Raw genomic sequence first — 22230 nt, forward strand, 5'->3', positions numbered from 1 at the left:
CACGTCTGCTCATCCAGTTGAGTCAAACCAGGTTAAGATGCACCTGACTGTCAGGTCAAATAAAGCACGTTGTCATTGTGTCCCAGCTGGAGAACCAGGACTCGGTCTTGTCCCTGCTGAGGCAGACGGAGTCGGAGCTGAGCCTCATGATGCTGGACGCCATGCGCACGCAGGAGGACCCGCTCCAGAGACAGCGCCTCCTGGTGGAGGAGGAGAGACTCAAGTACCTCAACCAGGAGGAGCTGCTCATCCAGCAGCTTCAGTGAGTTCAGAGATTTATGCAACACAAGCACAATGAATAAAAGTAGATGTACTGAGTGATCTGAATCTGTGGACCCCCGGTCCTCCACAGTGACCTGGAGAAGTCGGTGGAGGAGCTGCAGAGGAACTCGTCGGTGAATCACGGCCTGGTGACGGAGCACGATGTGGAGCAGAAGAGCAAAGAGCTGAGGATGCTGGGAGAGACACTCACTGAGCTCAAAAGTAAGTGTTTAGACTCTAATCCTATTGCAGGTTTGCTCACCAGTCAGCGTGCTTCCCTCTCACTGCTTTCACCGTTAAATTGCATCAAATTTAAGAGCAGCTGGTTTCAAAAAGTCCAACTATTGCCTGGCTTCCTCTCACCGTCCCACCCTGCTGTTTCACCACCTCTGCTGCTGCCTCATTACACAGAAGCATGTTCCTTTCTTCTCGCTGTCAACATCCCATTAAAAGACCAAAACCAATATGAATGCACCTCTAACAAGAACTGTGTGTGTATCAAAGCCTGATGTATCTTCCTCCTCTGAGCCGTAGAGATCCATTGTTGTGAACACACCGTCTTTCTGCCACAAATACTCACTAGATCACAAAATGTGGGTTAATCCGCCGCTGAAAATAGTCCCCAACAAATGCACATTTCCTCCTGGTAGTTTGGTGAAATCTACACTGACCAGCTGGTTTAGGTTCAGATGTTCTGATCCGATATGTAGTTATTATTATTATTATTAAACAGCTGTTTACTGCTGACCATGTATGGATGTGATATGATTACTATCTTTGTTGTTTGGCCTTGCTCAGGTTAAACCCTTTTATAAAACATGAACAAATACATACAGAGAATGAATGCAGTAGAACTTTCTGTTATTATTCAGTTTGACTTGTTGGATTTTCCACTGTGAAATGTTGCCAAATGACTGACATGTTCCTCGCTCTGACTACCGTTACTCTTCCCACCAGCACTGCACTGTTGTTGTTATCTGTCGTCACCAGACAAACTACCTGAAATCAGTTCTTCTTCGCTGCTCTAAGACAGTAGCCGCCGGTGGCAGCCATAATACATCCAGGGCGACAGCACAATAAAGGCGACTGTTGTGGAGCGGCGAAGAAGAATTTATTTCCGGTTAAAGAAGTTATTTTTTCTGGGTTAATAAATGATGGTATCTAGGGATGCACCGATACCACTTTTTTTCAGACTGAGTACAAGTACTTACATTTGGGTACTCGCCGATACCGAGTACCGATACGAGTACTTCTCTGTGCCAAAAGACCCTCGTTAACAGCCAGCTGGAGGGTGTGAGCGACACACGGCAGGCTGGGGAGTCACCGCCTCGTATGCGGGACTCGGTTTCGGAATCGGTATCGGTGCATCACTAATGGTATCGGATCGGTGCATACCCCACACTGCTGGAGGCCCAGGCCGTATTACTGAGCCCGCTGCTGGAGGGAAGGGAGGCACAGGAGAACCAGAACCAGGACTGAGCAGGGCAGACTGTCAGACCATGCTGCAGTAAAACGAGAGGTTTTCTAAAGGGGACTCTGGTGCTCGGAAACACTACCGCTTTTGTCCAAAGGGACCGCCAAAATCAACACAAAATGAAAGTTCCTAGCAGTAGCCAAGGAGAGTGAAAATGCATGACTGCAGCCTCGCAATGCACGACTGCAGCTCCAGTTACACTGCACATGTGACCTTGGTAGTAGCTTTAAGGCCAGTATTCTTTATTGGTTTATTGGTTTTTGCTGCATGTATTACAGGACAGTTCTTAAAGCACAGCTACTGTTCGATGGTGTAAATACTTACTGACATTGCTTCAACATGAATCTACTCATGTGCAGTACTGCATTCGTATTTTTGGGTCACAGTTCATGTACACGGACTGCTGAAATACTACGTGTACAGTATGTCAAACTGATGTTATACAAAGTCAGAGATGAATATTTATGAATCTTCTCAAATATTCATGAAGTTTCCGGTTTAGCCTCTTGTCCTGCTCCTCTGACCTGTGTACTCCCACTCTCCATCTGGAATATTAACGAGTACTTCCTCTTAAAGCTCCGGCTGTAATAATATTAGCATGATCGCCTGGCGCCTACTAATGTGCATTGATTTAGTATTTGAGTGGCAGTTGGACAGTTTTTCAGGACAGCTGAGCGTCCAACGTTTCAGAGACTGGCTGTGAAGCGTCCACACATCCTCCATCCTCCCACTGATGAACACAGACTGTGTTTTTTGTTACTGCTCGTCTAGCGTGCCCTTCCCTCTCACTTGGCCGACCTCCACCGAGTCCTCCTTCTGGATATGACAGGAAAAATTCAGCAGCTTCCAAATAGCTGCGACAGAAACACCATCCTGTCTCCTCCTCCATTCTTCCACACATCATTATCTCAACACATCCTCTCTGACAATGCCACTCTCTCTTCTTCATCCGTCTGTCTCTCCCTCCTCATCCCTTGTCTCTCTCTCTCTCCCTCCCATGCAGACCAGTTCCCCAGCCTGCAGAGTAAGATGCGGGTGGTGCTGAGGGTGGAGGTGGAGGCGGTTAAGTTCCTGAAAGAGGAGCCTCACCGCCTGGACGCCCTGCTGAAGCGCTGCAACACCATGACGGATGCGCTCAGCACGCTCCGCAGGTAAACATATCAAACGCTCCTCACATAATATCTTAATATCTTATTAAAGCAGGTCAGGTCACACAAACCACATCTTCTCCTCCTGTAGACGTCTTAACGGGGATTTAAGATTCAGACCTCACACTAAAACTTGAGTTTCAGTACAACACCAAAATGATTCCTTATTTTGGGAAATATAAACATGTTTTTGTTGATTTATCTTTATTTCTTTGCTTGCACTATAAAATATTAGGACTGTCAATTGATCGCGATTAATCACAAATAACATGAAATTAAATTAAATTAAATTAAATAATAAACAAATAAATAAATAAATAATTAAATAAATAAATACATACATAAAAGAAAAGAATACAATAACATGAAATAAAATTATATAAAATTAAATAAAATTAATAAAATTAAATAATAAACAAAATAAATAAATAAATAAATAAATAAGTAAATAAATAAATACATACATAAAAGAATAAATAAAATAACATGAAATTAAATTATATAAAATTAAATAAAATTAATTAAATTAAATAATAAACAAAATAAATACAATAACATGAAATAAAATAAAATAAAAATAAAAACACATTGGGCTTTATCAGCTGACATTAGCTCTGCCCTCTATATTAGGCACTTTTATTTATTTTATTCTGAAGATTCTGCCTTCTTTTCTTTTTAGGACTTATTTTATATATGGTAAAGATATATCTATTTTAGGACTGTCAATAGATTAACATATTTAATCGTGATTAATCGCAAATTAATCTCACATTTTTTATCAGTTCAAAATGTATCTTAAAGGGAGATTTATCAAGTATTTAATACTCTTATCAACATGGGAGTAGGTAAATATGCTGCTTTATGCAAATGTATGTATATATTTATTATTGGAAATCAATTAACAACACAAAACAATGACAGATATTGTCCAGAAACCCTCACAGGTACTGCATTTAGCATAAAACAATATGCTCCAATCATAACATGGCAAACTCAAGTCCAAAAAATGTGTAATGACTTTTTAAAAACTCAATGCGAATTAAACAGAATTGGATTAAATAAAAATTATAAGGGATAAACATGTTTTTCTAGAATTTTGTCGTTAAAAATATGTTGTAAACGTAATGAAATGCAACGTAAACGTGGTGTCGATATCATAATTAAAAGATAAATACTCTCTTTTGTTTCCTTGCAGAACAGATCTTACAAATGAAAAGTTTAAGATGAACATTTGACACAGACATTTGGCCGTTCATCTTGTGTTTTATATGAGAAATTAAAAATGACTTCTGACGTATAAACAAAGCAACAAATAGTCCTGAAGGGGAAATGAGCTGTCTGAATACTGAGAGCTCCGTCAGAGGTTTACTGAGAGCATCAGTCAGTGTTAGAGATGTTGTGGTCAGAGTGAGTTCATCAGACGGCATCGTCTCATCACAGCATGTCGTTAACGAGGTCGTTGAGAATCTGTGTTGTTTGAAGTGTTTTATTTTAGTGCCGATACGATACCAGAGTTTCAGCGCTGATATCAAACTACATGCAACAAAATCCTCGTTTTAATCCGACGAAAGAAGCTCTTAAATGTTGTCTAAACACCAGCAGCTCAGCCTCAATAAAATAGTCTAAATCAGGAACCATCTGATCAAAGAATCAGTAAAACAAGATTACAAATCTCACCAAACATTTGATGGCGAGCCTTCAGTACTTGAGTTTACAGTACAACCATGTCTCATAGTGTAATTCCCTGCAGATAAAGTCCTTTAGTACTGGGCTCCAGACTCACTTTTCCACTGGTAGCACATGATTTGGTCATTTTGATGCTACATTTTAACATTTTTATAAGGGTATTTTAAGTTAGTGCTGACACCATTAGTTGATTAATCTATTAGTCAGTCAACAGAAAATACATTGACAACAGTTTTGATAATAGATCATTTTTCACTATTTTCTGACATTTTGAAACGAATGAATCATTAAAAACATAATCCGATAATAAAGATAACGCCCTGGTGGTCGAGAGGGTTTGAAGGCGCCGGCTATGAATTGCCGACATCGCAAATTTGCGTCCCGCTGCTGGAGACTTATGCTATGTTCACACTACGTGCGACAAAAGCAACTAGAATGGCACTCGGAGAACGCAGACCTCCGCCAAGGTACGTGACTTTTAAAACAGATCACAGCTCACAGCTGGCGGTACCGTGAGGTGGTCGGCTTGTTGTTAACACGGTGTGTTTCCGTGTAACGTATCGGTGGATGCCTCTCTCATTCAGCAGCCTTGTTATGTCTGTATAACGTTACACTACTTTGTCTCTCATCCCATCAGCTACCGCTTTTTTCTTTCTCCATCAAACAAACAAACCAACAAACCAACGCCGGTGAAAACATAACCTCCTTCAAGCCCTTTGGCCGTTTAGGTAACATAACGGTCAGCGTGGCCAGCTACGTTGTCGCAGAGTCGCCGTCGAAGTGTTGCTCAAACACATCGTTGACGTAGTTATGACGTTAAAAAGCACTGGGGACTAGCTAACGGCGTTGTTTTGGATGGAACGGAACAGGATGAATCAAAAACACCGTGCATCACACCCGTCAGTTTGTAGCTTCATGTCTCCGGCTTCCGTTGAAAACGACTCGTAGAACGTCGCTCGTAGTGTGAACACAGCTTTATGTTGCAGGTGTTAAATTGAGTGTATTCTATCTTTTATTTCTTGTAGCTCCTCTAACAGAGTCCAGGACCTTCATGGTGTCCTGTGTGTATTGTAGTCTCTTGTATCCCTCCTATATGTACAGACAAGTGACCGAGGGAGTGTGGAAGGGCCCCGAGGACCTGTCGCAGAAGAGATCGGAGGATCGCATCTCCGACCTAGACATCCTGAACAGTCCTCCGCTCAGCCTCTCCGACCTGAGCACCGGCGCCGGCCTGGCCAACTGGATGCCCGCGTCCGCCAACGACGCGGACATCTCGGGCCCCGAGCAGGACATCCCGCCTTCCATGACCTTCAGGAACCGGGTTCTCGACGAGCTGCCGAGTCGGCGTCCTGGCGATAAGTCCGTGTCGGCCGAAGTCAGACTGGTAATCAGACGTTGTTCAACCTCTTGAGCCTCTAGGGTACCAACAACTACCAGGTCTATCTGCATGATCTTGGTCTGTATGTAAATAAGATGACAAAAAAGAATCCAAAGTCAAGGTCATTCAATATAAAAACGATCAAAAATATTATGAAGTAAAAACGCAATTTCTCGTGTGTTGGTTTTGTAACTAAAATGTTGAATTCATTTCCAAACTAATTTTTTTTAAGGCCTCATCTTTTAGAAACAATTCAGAAAAAAGACCACCACAGCATTTGATGACGTTTTTAATGGCAGAGTTTTAACACACCGGTACCGTGTTTGTCGGGTAAAAGAGGTGAAGTGTATTTTTCCTCATTCTTCTGTCACATTATTCAACACTGTGAATGTGTCGGGATTAGCCAGATGGCCAAACGTCCGTTTACATTTGAAATCACATCTAAAGGTGCTTAAATTTCTTATTGAGACCCCGAGCACACACAGCAGCAGTCAGTTTATTAATTCATAATTCATTCACGCTGCATGAATGTGTCTTAATTATGTTTTTTCCAGTTTGCAGCTCATCATTTGTCTATATCTGTATATGTGTCAGGCGGCAGAGCGGGACTGGGAGGAGAAGCGTGCCAGCTTGACCCAGTTCAGCGCCCAGGACATCAATCGCTTGCTGGAAGAGACCCAGGCCGAGCTGATGAAGGCCATCCCGGACCTCGACTTCGCTGCCAGGCACATCAACAAGCCCGCGGTGCCCCCCAAGCCCCAGATCACCATCCCTATCACTTCCACCACAGCGACCTCTCCTGCAGCCGGGACCACTGGGACCGCAGCCAACGCCGCTGCCTCCACCACGCCCGGCGGGGACCAGCAGCCCGGCAAAGTGCAGCTGGCCGCCCAGAAGCTGAACAGCATGGAGGGGGGTTCTCATCGAGGGTCGGGTGGGTTGGCTCGCTTCAATGCAGTAAATTCATTTATGTTGTGATAAAGTTTTACAGGTGGTTCATGTGGTTGTCGTGTTTTTACAGTGGATCTCAACGTGGCCAGGTATCGTACAGAGAAGCCCTCCAAGTCTCCGCCGCCACCTCCACCTCGCCGAAGCTTCCCGTCGGCGCACGGCCTCACCACCAACCGCACCGGAGAGGTCATCGTCACCTCCAAGAATATGAAGGTGAGATACTCTCAGGAACGTTTTTAGGGAGCAGACGAGGAGGATGGCGTCTATTTCTGATCTATTTTGCAGTTGTTGAGGAAGTATTAAGGTCCTTTACTGAAGTAAAAGTACTAATACCACACCATAAAAATTAGGGCTGGGACGACACACTTATCTCCCAATTCCATAATATCAAGATACTTATTTTGCTTGCCAATTGCGATTCTATATTACGATTTATTGTGATTTTTGTTAACTTTTTTAACACTAGACCATGGGGAAAAAGTTGGATCATACACTTCAAGGGACTTTTACTTTAGAAAATATCTAAATTAATCCAGTAAAAATGTTTGATTTTCAGCATGTATGTAGTCAGAGATGTCCTGAAGTCAAATATATCAAATATATCAGTCATTTGTCAGGAATTAATTCTTATTTATTCTTTTCGAGCAACCAAAAAATCAAAGAATAAAGACATTTCCCTCACAAATTAGTGGTATTTTCTTTTTAATTTATAAGGGACGTGTAATGTTTTATACTTCTGGTGAATATAATCCAATCAATCTTATTTCCATAGATGTATTTTGTATATACAGTTCCCTTTGTTAGCACCTTATTTTGAAAACCGGACGTAGTCCCACGTGTATAATTCCTCTAACTTCTCCAAGGTGGTCTCTAGCTCTCCCGTCAGCTCCGTTCTCTTTATACATCCATGGTCAGCTCCATCGGGGCCGTTTCAATGCATTTAACTTAAATGTCAGTATCTGGGTGCTCTACAGCCGTAGCATCGGCCCATTTGACCACGGAGATGAGAGCGACGGCCGGCTCCACCGCAACATTGCAGTGATACGATAACGTTTCCTGTCCGTGACAGAGTGTGAAACCCAAAGTGTTTCCATCCTCTACTGGATGTGTAGTGTTTACCACGCTGGATTTAACATGTGAGGGTGCAGGTCGTATCCACGCTGACCCTCCAACGTTTCTACATTGTAGTTTCGGTTCGCTGCGGTTTGTTTTGGTTGACGGATACGGAACAGATATGACGTCACGTTACTCAGACTACAACAATAAAAGCGGTAACTTCCTTCTACCTCCACATAGACTCAAATGAAGCAAATATATCGATTCTCGCATTAAAAAATTGATTTCAAAATCATATAAAAAAAACACGATAAATAGGTGAATCGATTTTTTTTCCCACCCCTATTAACTAGAGTCAGATATTAACCCTAACCTTGACATTATCACACCAAAACCTGCACCAAAATCCTCAATTTTAACATAAACCTAATACATAGAATCAAATTCTACTTGCTGCTTCTAATAAACAGAATAAAATGTGTGTTTGTATCTCTCACAAATATACACACACATTATAAAAGGTGCCAAACCAGATGACTGGGATGCTGAATTCAACCAAAGCAATGCTTCCTCACAAAACTAATGGGAACACGGGCTGGTTTAGTGACATTGTGCATCTGAAACACGCCTCTATAGTGCTGGAGAATCTGTCTGAATCTGCTGCAGACCTTCCTGCAACATTATAAAAATCCATTTAAAAAAGCAGCGCTGCCCACACTGTGTGTTTTTAAACCCTGGGAGAGCTTTTAAGATGTGCAGCTTCACCTTGAAATACAATCTCAGTGGTTTTGAATGTCGGGATTCAGAAACGTTCTGACCCACATACAGTATGAAGAAACCTGCTCTCACATGTTCAACAGAGTGAGATTCCTGTTGGCTGGAGGCAGTTTTAGGTTTTGGTTCTCAGGCGAGAACAAGCTGCTCTGAAGCCTCCTGATCTCCCTGATCTCTCTCTCTTTCTTTATCTGTGAGGACGGTTTCACCTCCGTCTCCAGAAGAGTCTGAATCCTTCCAGGCTTTCATTCAACAAGCTGCTGAAAACCTTTTCTGATTGAACAATGTCAAGTGGGTCCTTATTAGATTAGATGTTTTTTGGGGGGCACAGACAATGCACAGAAGTTCAGTCTGAACCTGTTAAATGTTCTCAATAATAAACTCGCTGGAAGTTTCCTTTGAAGACGAAGGACACTCGACATCAATGGATCTGTGTGTTGATATCTGAGGTTATTGATACTCCGTCAGCGTTCAGCGCAAACAAACTGTGTTGCCAGATATCTGCATCACATCACTGTTACACTAAACTCTCTACAACGAGTCAGTCTGTTGTCCTGTGACCTTTACTGTCGATACACCCACAGTAGTTGTAGAAGCATTCTTGTTAAACTAGATGCACTGAAAACTTTGCAATAGTCTGTCTGCTGACTCTGAGATCCTTGAGCAGAGATCGAACCACATTAGATGTTACTTTGCTTCTGTTGACATTTGGGCTGCAACTTATTTTCATTATGGATTATACTCTCAATTATTTGTCTACTGTTCAATGTACTGCTATGGACAGGGGGAGCACCTCAAAAAATCCATTTTCACTGGTTTACCTCGCTGTCGGACAGCGTTTTCTGACGGGGAGCTGAAGCCGTTTATTTATGCTCTCTTCAAAGCCACCAGACTCCACTGACAAAAACAATAATTGTACCTTGCAGAACACAGGAGTTGCTGGTCTACTATACTTGCCAACCTTGAGACCCCAAAAATAGGGAGTATTTCAAACCTAAGCAGGAGGTCTGGAGGCAGGGGGAGAGTTTGTTTCCTGCATTCTGGTGACTTTTAAAGAGGACCTATTATGCTTTTGTGCTTTTCCCCTCTCCTTTAGTGTGTTGTATAGTTTTTTGTGCACATTAAAGGTCTGCAAAGTTACAAAGCCCAAAGTCCAGGCCAGTCACAGCTGATCAGTCAATGACTGGGAGAATAAACCCAGTTTGGAGGTACAGACAGCCATGAAGGATCCTGCTGATAATCATGAAACTATGTTGTAACCATTCAGCTACCAGGTTGTTTAATGTCTTTATTTTTTCCTCTAAGATGGAAGAAGATGGCGACCTGCCTAAAACTCTGGTGAAGCTGCGGCGGACGCCCTGCGACACCCCTCGACCTGCCTCGACCCCGCCTGTGATCGCAGCGTCGGGCATTCGCGACGACGACGACGACGAAGAGAAGATTATTGCTGAGCTGGAGGTACGACACTCATGATAACTGATTTATTAGCTATTAAAGGTTTATGTTGCTGATTTGTGCTGCTGATTTTTAGTGTGATAACATGTCTCTGCCACACTCTTTCATACGACCACCACGGATCAAAGATATTTCAGAGAACGCCTGTAAAAGATTGTAATAAACCAAAGGCCACCCCCGCCCCGCCCTGCATCTTTGGCTCCTTGGGCAGAAAGGTAACGTCAAGATCAGCCCTCTCCGGCTGCCACGCCTGTGGACTTCTACTGACTGTCCCCTTTGCCGTCCTTTCCCCCTTTTATTCTCTACTTTACTCCAAATTAAGACGATTATATCACATAACCTACAGTGTGGTTAGTCAGTTTTGGATGCTGTGCTGAACTTCTCTTTCTAACCTTGTTAACAGCTGATTCTCTGCTTCCTGTGAGCTCTGAACATATTCTAATCTTTGTCTGTGAGTTTTTGTTTGATGATCTCCGTTAACTGCAGCTGTAGCGGCGTAGACTCAACGTACAACCTTGTAATTGATGCTGTGATGTGCGCTGAGTCATGGCTTGAAGCAGATGATGTATTTAGTTTTTTTTGCCTTGCAGACTGCGAGCTCCTTCTGACAGCTCCGGTGACACATTTAGCCGAGTAAAGAGGTCTTGTTTTTGTTGAAATTATCGCACAACGGCGCTAAGCAGGTAGCTGTCAAAATACAGGACGAGCGAGGGGGAGGGAAGGTGAGGGAGGTTTCAGGTTCAGAGCTGCAGACAGAAATGTTCCTCTGAAAGAATCTATTTTCTCTCACGCAGGTGTTTTAAATTCACATCCGTTTTTATTCCCTGAAGGCGTGTGGAGCTCTGTGCTACAGTATGTTTATAGTTCTTACCAACAGAGATTAATGTCAGCTAGTCTAGTCAGAAATACAGTATATACCAAACATATCAATACTGAATATATGAAATTGCAATATTCATTTTCCTCAGTATCGATTCGCGGCTACCGGCTACACTTTCTGCTCTCTCTTCTGTCTGACACACACATCATTATTTATCTTTTAATATAAATCTAAAATATTATGCTCTCAATGTTGAAAACTGTGTTGAATATTACGGAGATAAAGATCACTTATTAACGCAGCTTCTTCTTTTATCAAACCAAGATACCTTACTGTCCTTAGGCCTCTCATAATCTGAAATATCTCTAAGAGTTAAAGATATATTCTCCCATAACATGTTAATGTTTTCATTATTAGAAGATATTTCTTAACAGGTTTTATTTTTTAAAAAGCTCTTCATAAAAGTTTAAAGTTAACGAGGATTTAATTCCAAATTTTAGGACTTTTGTGAGAAACTCTGTGCTCGACTTTTGAAGTTCTTGTGAGGCCAAAGCTGATGACTAATCATTGTTTTTTCGTTGTGTATCGGGTTAAATATGCTGAAATAATCATTAAAGACAGAAATACTTTGATGTTGAAAACCTGATCTAACATGTCTATCTACAAACTAGGGCTGTCAATTGTTTAAAATAGTTAATCGTGATTAATCTCAAATTAATCACACATTTTTTATCTGTTCAAAATGTACCTTAAAGGGAGATTAGTCAAGTATTTAATACTTTTATCAACATGGGAGTGGACAAATATGCTGCTTTATGCAAATGTATGTATATATTTATTATTGGAAATCAATTAACAACACAAAAACAATGACAAAATTTAGGATCAATTTCATTATTTAACCTTCTTCACGACAATCTAGTATGACATGGTTGGTACCAATGGATTCATCAGGTTTTCTAGTTTATAATGGTACCAGTGGCTTTAAAACTGAGCCCGCTACAACCTAAAAATCATAAGTTGCATTAATGCAATAAAGAAATTGGTGGTGTTAAAACGTTTATGCCTAGCGTCCACACTAATACAACGTTTTCAAGCCCCTAAAAGTGAGACGTTTGAAGACGTTTGAAAACGCTGCTGACCCCGTTTTAGTTTTAAAACATCAGGGTTGTGACACCAGAGGTCAAAGGAACCCTTTGAAAATGGCCATGCCAATTTTTCCTCGCCAAAGTTAATGTAAATTTGGAGCGTTATTTAACCTTCTTTGCTGACAAGCTAGTATGACATGGTTGGTACCGATGGATTCTTTAGGAATTATTATTTTTTTTAGTTTCATATGATACCAGTATCTTCACTTTAGCTTTAAAATTGAACCTGCTACAGCCGACGAAAGATTGCATTAACGTGTTATTATCGCGTTAACTTTGACAGCCCTACTACAAACATATGAAACATGCATCCAACCGGTGTCTCTGACTATTTCTCAGAGTATTCTGTAAACTGGTAATGTTACGTCTGGCAGGAGATCCTTGAGGCAGCAGAGTGTACACTTATGGTATGTATGATGACGTTTTGTGCGTCTGTCATAGTTAAATAAGTGAAATTAAATAACGTCTTTCCTCTCTTGGCTCCCACAGAACAGCAGCAACTCTCCGGGGCCGATGAAGGGCCCCACCGTCGCCGCCCGGCTCAAACACCTCCAACAAGGCAGCCTGGAGAGGCCCAAAACCCGCAAGCAGAAAGAGGATTTCCCCAAAGTCCAGGGCCAGCAGCAGGTATTCCACTTCTAACAGCTCCACCTCTGATGCTTCTTCTTCTTCTTCTTCGTCTGAGGAACGTCTGGCCCCAACCAGCAGACACAAACACCAGAGGGGGGGGACCATCTACAGAAACCTTGATTCTTACCAGTTCTTGATGTGTGTTTTGACATTTGAGTTACTGGATCTAACCTAGCTTGCTTAGAGATCTTGTCGTACGAGTATGTCGATGTTTTGATTTCCTGAGGAAGGTTCTTGGTGGTGCTTGTGACTGATTAAACTAGCTTTATTATGATAATAGTCAGATACATCCATTGATCTCCAGTAATGCCACGGAATGATTTCATATATCTCAAAGTGATCCAGCCATGTAGTCTCTCACTGAATCCTCATCTCTCACTCTATCCATCCAGTAGCGACCACCTGCTGCTCTCTTTGTATCACCCGTCCTTTAACCGTCTCCAGGTTAGCGGGCAGCGCTGCAGCAGCTGCACGCTGTTTTAGCTCGCTGGTGTGGCTGCTGTCGAACAGCCAAGAGGCCAATCCATTAAGCTAGCTTAACTCAGAATTGCCTTTTTTTACAGCTCTTATGCTACGACTTATTATGCAAGATGAGACGAGAGTGAAGCACAAGGTGCGAGGTCACCTGAAGAAAGGTGTTTTTGTGGAGGAGCTTTTCAGTTTAATGTGTGCAATAAACAGATTTATAGAGGAGAAGTGCAGAATCATATTATATACGAGCGACTGAGGCAGCAGAGGAAAAACAAAACGTATCTGGAAGCAAAAAATAATTAAATCATATAATCAACTGTAAACCTAATTATGAAATTGAATGTCACTGAATTGTTATACTTGGAAAAAAATATCCGACTTTGAAATTTAACATCTGTCATTTAAAGTTATGCAACTCAACTAACTAAACTTAATTTTACACAATACTCATTTTTACTGAGTAGCGCTTGAATGCACCATAATGTAATCAATGGAACCTCCGCTAACGTTAGTAGCTCCGTTATTTAGCCAAGCAGGACTGTGCTGCCCACCAGCTGCTAACAGCTAATGTTACTGACTCTCCTCCTGACGATTTCAACACAGATTTGTTGTTCACAGTCTCGTCATATCAAGGATAAATAGGGTGCGCCCCCTCAGGTTTAGTTTTAGTAAAGCGATGCTTTTGAGCACTTTTTCTTCTCTCCGCCATGGCTACGGTCCCAAACAAAATGAAGCATGATGCGTATGCGTCATTGTGCATGTCTAACACGTTATGCGTGGTGCGAAAGCTCAGATAAATTGACCTTTTTCCCCAAAAATGTGGCTCTTTTTCATCGCGAAATATTCACGTTCTGTATGAAAAATATGTTGACAGCAAATTAATCGCACAAAAAAAACGCCCCAGGTGTGTTCAGGCCTTAAAGGTGCTCTATACAATATCCAGAGCATTAATATATCAACAAGCAACTATTTCCTATGTAAAGATATAGAGGAGTAATGTCTACCTGAGCAGATAATGAAGTCTCTCTCTCTCTGTGTTTGTTGTAATCTGAGCTTTTTCTGTGTTTTATTGACGTAGCCGGCCGGCTGCGCATGCTTTTATTGCATGTGAGCGTGACCCACTGGCTAGCTCACGGCCGCCGCTCTGCACAGCTCTCGTACCGCGACCACAGCTGATAACGCCGTCAGTTGTTGCGGAAGCCCTCATGTGAGCACTGTTAGCTCCGTTAGCCGCCAGCTCAGCTTCCGCCACGTTGAGAGCCGTGCGAAGGCAATAGAAATGCTGCCAATCTCGCATTTAGCACTTTTAACGTGACACATTCAGTCGTCGTTAAATTTCACAATCGGGTATTTAGTTTCTTATAAAATTCTAATTATTATAATTTGCTTCCAACCGCCCGTCCACACATACAGACTCAAACACGGGAGGAGTGACGGGAAGCCTTTCATTGGGAATTGAATCTCAAGACTGCAAAGTCGCATAGTAGCGACATGGTTGTGTCCTCCTGGTGACAACTACTTCAACTCAGCGGGGGAAAACCTGTCAACAGCTTCTCCATTCAATATGATACAACTTTAAGAAGCTGCTGGGAAAGTAAAAATAAGAAACAAGGCACCTGATTGGACGAACGCTTTCCCTCGTGGGCTGCTGCTCCCAGCTCTCTAACTGGAACCAACATCGCTCGTTTGGAAACTTTTTTCTCTTATATCACGAAAATAGTTCACCGAAATGTGTTCCTGAAAACATTTTATGTGAGAAATAAGCCGTGCAGCTGATGAATCTGTCTTTATTTTGGATCGACAACGTGTACTTTAAAAGTTTCTTGAGAGTTTCCAGAGGTGGCGAGTCGCGCCGGACGCCCCTGATTTTCATAAAGTAGCCTAGACCTCAACTTTATGCAAACGCTACGCTACCAGAATGCATGCATGCAAGGACGGAGGCCGGCGGACACGTACCATCAGAGCCGAGTATGTGTAATATTTAGCTTTGGGCTCATGAGAAGCCACTTTTGAGTGTGTATGTGTGAACAGGAGGTTAAACTCAGTACTTGGCCTTTAAGATGTGAAGCTCCACTCGTCTTATCTGTTCCTGCAGACGCTCCGAGCGGCCCTCGACCTGCCGAGTGGAGCAGCGTTGACCCATCCTCCACGGCCCTCTTACAAAAAAAAGAAAAAGAAAAAGAGCTTTTAGAAAATACTGTGAAAGAGAGAAAAGGAGCCGGTCAGTCTCAGCCTTAACCGCTTCACCCCGATCCATATATCCACCCAGAGCCATCGTCTCTCTGCATGTGGGCCAGTTTCAGGAATCTATTCTGATTAATTCATGAATTTACCACATTAAACATGCAGCATTTATAAGTTTATTTAGAGTTTTCCAAACACCTCCGAGAAGCAGTTCATCCGCAGGAGCCCAGACACATTTAGAGACTTAACTTCTGGTTCTCAGAAAGGACGGCGTCTCTGACGATAGCTTCCGTTAGCACGCGGCTAACACGGCTGACCTCCACTTGCACTTCCCTCCACACAGAGACCTCCAGGATTAGTATTCAGGGCCGCTTGTGTCTTGTGCTGGTCTGAATATCAACTCCATTTTTTTTTGCGCCTCATTTCCCTTATTGCTTTTTGAAGATTTATCACCCAAAGAGCCTGAAAGCAAACGGTCAAATCATGTTGGTTTTTGTTGCATAAAGTCCATGTTTACATGGTGAGGAGGGAGCTCATGGCTCATGAGATAATGTCTTCAATGGTGTTAATATTGAACACAAACACATATCCTCAACCAGCCCGGTCGCACGAGAAGGCGTATGAGTGACACCATAATTAGGGTTCTATGAAATCCATTGTATTTTTTCCCAACTTCCATGTTTTAGCATTGAAGCACATTTTGTCACCAGATAAAGTGTCTAATCCCGTGGTGGATGAATAAAATGTCAACAACTCATAAGAAAATAATCAAAATTGAATAAATATCAATGAATTTGATGTTTCAAAACAGCTATAAAGTAATCCATTCCGTCCTTTTGTAAAATAAAGTGCTCTAAATTTAGCTGTTAGTGTCGAATTCCTCAGGTTTTTGGATGACTAACAGGTGACCCCTCCTCCAGGTTTCCCCTCAACTCATCTCTTGCGCTCTCATTGGCCGTAGCTCTCCGACAGGTCACACATTAAGCCTGCTAGGTGACGCATCGGCGAGCCTCTCAGCTCACGTCTTTAAGCAGCGAGCGCAGAACAAACGCCAATTTGCCTCTGATCTGGGGCTTTTTTGTCTGGAACCTCCAAAAACTGTTGGCGAGAGGTAAATCAGGGCTAAAGTGAACTAGACCAGTCGTCTGGCTGGTCTTCTCCGGCATGAATGAGTCAGAGAAGAGAGGCAGTGTTCCCGTAAACGAAACCAAAACATAGCGGTATAGTTTTTTCATGTTAGTCGGCTTAGGTGCTGTGAAAAAGCGCTTGTAATGGCTGGAAAAACCCTGATTTTCATAAATAGTTTGGAAAATCCCACACTATTTTACAGTTGATTCCATTTTTATCAACTGATTCCGCGATTCCATCCGTGTTTTCCACATCGTGGAAACCATAGAGTCCTAGATAATTCACAAGCTTGCCAAAAGAGCGCCGTTGTTGCTTTAGGCGTGTCATTTGTACGCCATGTAGTCTGTACTGACTGCAATGTAAACGCATCCTTGTGAATATACTACGCTCAGAGCTAGCGTAGAATAATAATTGAGAAAGACTGCTAACGGTGGGTCGGAGGGGAGGTGGATGGGTCCAACAAACGCAGCACTTTCAACCCGGAGACCTGCTGTTTTGCTTTGTTAGTTACGTTAGTGATGTTTGTCTCATTTTCCGTACTTATGTTACGTTGTTTACGTACGTGTTTTAGTTAGTTTACGTACTTGTTTAGGCCCAACCATGACATTTTTCCTTTTCTGGCTGCCTAAACTGTAGTTTTGTTACGTGGCGTACAAATGACACTCAAAAAGCCTAAAATGCGACCTCATGACATTCGTAATGTTCTTGTAATGTCGTGCTATTTATACGCCTTCCCATGAGATCGGGTCGCCTCAACAACGTGCTAGATTCAACATGATCTGCAGTATTTCTGTAATTATTTGTCTCCTCATCAGTAGATCATAAATGCATCTCAATCACTCTTAACTGTACATACAGTGTTGTGGATTCTGGGTCAAATGAAGCCTCATGTATAATAGTAGATGTAAAGAACCGTGATACAGAAAATCAGTCGTACATTTGGGGGACAGTTTGACTCATTAATTTGCTGCCATCTCAGTCACTTTATTCTTTAATCACCCCGTCTCCGTTGTGGGTGAAGGATGCAGTAAACATCACATGATGCCTGTTTCAAGATCAGCAGAAAGTGGTGCAATGTGTGCACTTGCCTCGGGCAGAATGAATGCATTTGGGTTGTAAAGTGTTTGCTAACCAGAGGCTGTTAGACTACAGCATCCGTCTACAGGAGCTGCCAAAGCAGCGTGGCCAAATGCTCCGTATTTTATCTGTGTTGGCGCACTCACACATAAACCTATAGTTTATTTGATGGAGAAGTTTGCTGCTCTGCTGCAGTAAAAAGAGGCGTTTCACTTTATAATCCCTTTTCAAGCCTGGGTGGTGCACCTGTCTGCTCGTCCTTTTGTTCCGGAGAGCGCTGAGCGAGCCACAGATGTGCCGGTGTCCCCCCGAGGCAGCGAGCGGCACCTTGTCACCACAAACTGCTTTCTTTCATTGTTGAACTTTAAGCCGTTGTCAAGCTCGGATTCTTCCTCCTTGTACACCCTGTTCCTACACAGTTACAGACAATATGAGCTTTCAGAGGACGTGAATGGCTTTTTAAGTTGTGTTTTATTCCGCCAGCCTTTTCTCCAGGCATTACAGTCGGCTGTTTATCCTCACCGGTCCTCAAAGAATACATCTTCATCCGAGCGCCGTTCGCCAAAAACTGTGATTCTTATTTTATCTCGTCCCTTTCACAGAGCCACTGTTTCTCTGTGGATTTTATTCTTTAAAGTAGGGATGTCACGGTACCAGAAATCTAGTAGTCGATACCAATACCAGTGAATTTCCACGATTCTCGATACCAAATTCAATACCACGGTAAAAAAAACACATACTCTTTTGTTAAAAAAATGTGAACATTACAAAAAACAGAGGCATGTAGCCTTTAAGTACTAAATAAAAAGAATTGATCCATTTAGTTCATTTTGGCGAATCAGCAGCATGTTATCAATCGATAGTCAGACGACGGACACTACATACTGACCTTGAATGCATCTGGTCCGTCAGCTCAGAGTAGTAGGAGCAGAAGGCAGAGGATTTATTGTCGAAGCGAAAAGCAAATGCACCTATTTGGCATTATTTCACGTTTAATCTCAATGCTATAAGGGAACCATAATGTTAATGATGTAATCGCAGATGGAGCCGTCACAGCCGGTGTGCACGGAGCAGCGACGCCAGGTAGACCCCCGCAGCGGAGCCCCGCAGCAAAAGCGCTAGCGGAGAGGCCAGACACACCGCCACCCGACGGTAAAGATCAGAGTCAGCTCTCTGCACATGTTGACCGTCATCTTTCTTGTAAATGTCCAGTGTAATCGGTAACACCGGTGTTGTCACAAGTTTATTGTGACAACACTGGTTGTGACAACACAGTCGGCCTTCGTCGCCGCTAGTTCTGTGATGTCGGCTTGGTGTGTCTGGGTCTTAAAGATGATGATATGTATCGATGTTTTCACTTTGCATCGATGAGATTGGCTCGTTGATCATATATGGATCCAGATCAATGGATCGTTACACCCCTATTGTTTATATAAAAACATTGATTAGTGCAGCTTTGATGAATCCGGATAACTGAAACCAGATCCAGAACAGAATCAGCAACCTGAACCAAAACTTCTTTACAACGTTTGATCGTCTGACTGCTCGTGTTTCTCGTCCTGCTGGAGTTTGTCGTTCATTCATTACTTGATAGAAATGCTGAGCAAAGCTACAAACACAGGACTCAAGTTGCATCCTTTATCTTGAGGGTTTTACTGTGATTCTTCCTCTTCAAGGACTCACTAAAGATCCGATCCATCATGTGCAGAATTCAGTCCTGATGTACTTGGCACTCTTCAGACGTACATTCCCAGCGTGGCGTGCGTTCCTCTACACGCTGCAGCAAACAGTCCGTCATTAATCTTCCTGAACGTGACCTGTTTGTCCTCACTGAGTATTTGGATGGACAGACCGTAGACTGGATCTCAGAGGAGGACCAGGGGGACGGACGGGTTCTGGTTGTTTGTCCGGTCCGTTTATTTATTCGGCACATAAAGGATCCTGTGAGAGTCCTGCTGCTGCTGCTGCTGCTGTTGTTGCTGCTGCTGCTGCTGCTGCTGCTGCCGAGCTCTTTAAACAACCATCAGGAAATGTTTTCTCACCAACGCCCACGAGACTCGGCTGATAAAGAGCCGTGGTCAGAGGAGCTCACAACTCTCTTTCTCGCTTCCTCGTTCCTTGTTTCCTTTCTATGTCTCCTCTCCTTTCCTCTCCTATACTCTCCTTGCTTCCTCCTCACTCCTCTCCTTTCTTCTCCTTGTTTCTTCATCTCTGCTCACCTCACCTTTCATCTCCTTTTCTTTGTTTCCCTCCTTATTCCTTTCCCTTCTCTCCCAATCTCCTCGCCTCATCTCTCCTTTCCTTCTCTCTCGTGTCCTTTTTCCTCCTTTCTCCTCTCTCTCCTGCTCCTTCCTTCTCCTCCTACTCTCCTTTCCTCTCCCAACTAGACTCATCTCCTTGTTACCTCTCCTCTCTGCATCTCTTTCCTTCCTCCTCATCTCTCCTTTTGTTTCTTCTCCTCTCATCTCCTTGTTTCCTTTGCTCATCTTATCTTTCCTCTCGTTTCCTATTCTCATCTCCCCTTGCTGTATCTCCTCTCCTTGTTTCCTCTCCTCATCTCCTTTCCTCCGCTTACCTTCCTTTTTTCTCATCTTGTTGTTTCCTCCTCTGTCCTTGTGTCCTCTCCTTTCCTCTCATTATCTCCTTGTTTCCTGTCCTTCTCCGTTCATCCTCACTCTGTTCCTTGTCTTTTCTCCTTGTTTCCTCACCTTTCTTATCTCCCCTTTTTCATTTTCTCCTCTTCTTGGTTCCTCTCATCTCCTTTCCTCTGCTTACCTTCCATTTTCTCATCTTGTTTCCTCCCCTGTCCTCTCCTCTCCTTAAGTCCTTGTTTCCTCTCCTTGTCTCCTATCCTCCTCTTTCTGTCCCTTGTCTCCTCTCCTTGTTTATTATCTCTTCTTCTTGCCTCTCTTTCCTCCTTTCCTCTCCTCTATCAGACTCGTCCTTTCTCTTTACTGTCTCTCTCCTTTCCTGCCATAACGTCATCCCTCCTTCCCCTCTCTCCTTCCCTTCCTTCCTTCCCTCCTCGCTGCGTCACTCAGAGAAGAAGAAGAAGAAGAAGAAGAAGAGCTAAACGAGGACAGATTTCCCGTCCCAGAGCTCTGACAGCAGACTGTGATCACAGCATCATTTCTGGCTGTTTGCGGCTCAGCGACAGCGACAGCCTCGTACTCGTCTCCTCTCTCTCATCTACCCACAAGCACGAGGACCGTCACGCTGATGCACCAAAAACCCGCCGTCCCCGGTGGCCAATCAGGAGATGGAAGCGTAGCGTAGTGGTAGAGCGAGGATGGGGGGGGGGGGGGGGTAAACCTCGTCAGACACACATCACACAAGATTTAACAAAAACTTGAAATACATTTGTCTGTTTGTAAATTTTGATTTTTGTCTTTTTTTCTTTCCCCCTCCCTTTTCACTGCTTCTCGTCTTGTTTTTGACCTTCTTCTTTTGCTCTTAAATCTTCCCTCTCTGCTTGCTTTTTTGGGGCAGTGCTGAGATTTTTTTCTTCTTCCTCTTCTTCTTGTGCTCCAGCAGAAACGCTGCTCATGCTTCTGGCCAATCAAATCAGTTTCGCTGATGTTTCCCTTCGCTGCTTTTCCTCACATCATTTTGTGAGCCAGTCGCTGTGTCTCTTTCCTCTCTCTCTCTCTCTCTCTCTCTCTCTCTCTCTCTCTCTCTCTCTCTCTCTCTCTCTGTCTGTGTTGCTTTGCTTTCTTCATTCTCTGTCTGCTTCTCAGGTCTCAGCCGGACTAATAACGTGAGGAGCGAGTACTCGGATCAGTCTGGGTTTGGACTCCTAGTTCAGACCTTGAAGGCGTGAGATTTTGTCATTTGACTTTATGAGCTAGAGGTCATCAGACAGGATGATAACACACCAATAATTAGTTTCTCCCACATCACTCTGTAGCTGTGCCTCACGTTAGATAACGGTTTATACATCAGGAGGTAATTGCATCGGCTCTGGACCTGCAGTATGAAGCAGTGTGGGGATTTCACTTCCATCATCCACCATATCTAACAATCTAACACAGTATCGGTGTCCTAATTACATACTACACACTAATTATGAGCAGGTTAGAAGTCTGTCCAAAGTGACTATGCAAAAATGTTAAAGGCACTCAGAAGATTTACACTTCCATTAAAGTTTGGGGATTTACAAGAGACAAAATTGCAGCAATAAATGCTGAAATATCCTGACTTATAGTCACTAGTGTGGGTCCTACATGTCCCACAATGCAACTTGATAGCATGTTTTTATCAAGCGACCAGTATGCTTCTTCAGAACTGCTTGTTGGTCGGTCGAATAGCTTTGAAATCCGACATTCACACCCACTTCACGCTGTGATTGGCCAGCTGAGGAGGTCTGAAACTTCTCTCTCTATAGCTCTGTTTCCATTTATTACACAACAATTTCCGTCACTTTTCATGTTAACATGTGAATGTCTTCCAGGAGAGACTGTTGTCGCTGTATTTAAATGATATCACCTCTCTATGACAGGAGGCTTTTCACTCACATCTTCCAGTGTGACCGTTCCGATCAGGTATTAACACTTTTGATTTGACAGATGATGTTGACAAAAGTTGAGGTA

The 22230-nt window shown here is 43.1% G+C and overlaps 1 protein-coding gene across 9 annotated transcripts in view; it reads left to right on the forward strand.

The window, feature by feature from the left end:
- Positions 1–21944, forward strand: part of zgc:114120 (uncharacterized protein LOC619267 homolog) — a 113114-nt gene extending 91170 nt beyond the window's left edge. For 6 of the 9 annotated variants that reach the window (XM_037754121.1, XM_037754123.1, XM_037754124.1 and 3 more), the window contains 9 exons: positions 87–262; positions 353–483; positions 2739–2886; positions 5644–5953; positions 6542–6881; positions 6969–7111; positions 10034–10186; positions 10312–10398; positions 12641–18354. In XM_037754121.1, the coding sequence (XP_037610049.1) occupies positions 87–262; positions 353–483; positions 2739–2886; positions 5644–5953; positions 6542–6881; positions 6969–7111; positions 10034–10186; positions 10312–10398; positions 12641–12793 (1641 nt within the window). In that variant the 3' untranslated portion in view covers positions 12794–18354. Of the gene's footprint in view, positions 1–86; positions 263–352; positions 484–2738; positions 2887–5643; positions 5954–6541; positions 6882–6968; positions 7112–10033; positions 10187–10311; positions 10399–12640; positions 18355–21130 lie in introns of those variants that run through there. The other 3 variants (XM_037754122.1, XM_037754126.1, XM_037754127.1) reach the window with 3 other exon arrangements.
- Positions 21945–22230: the final 286 nt, after the last annotated feature.

Source organism: Sebastes umbrosus, chromosome 20, assembly GCF_015220745.1.
Source record: "Sebastes umbrosus isolate fSebUmb1 chromosome 20, fSebUmb1.pri, whole genome shotgun sequence".
Taxonomy (NCBI): domain Eukaryota; kingdom Metazoa; phylum Chordata; class Actinopteri; order Perciformes; family Sebastidae; genus Sebastes; species Sebastes umbrosus.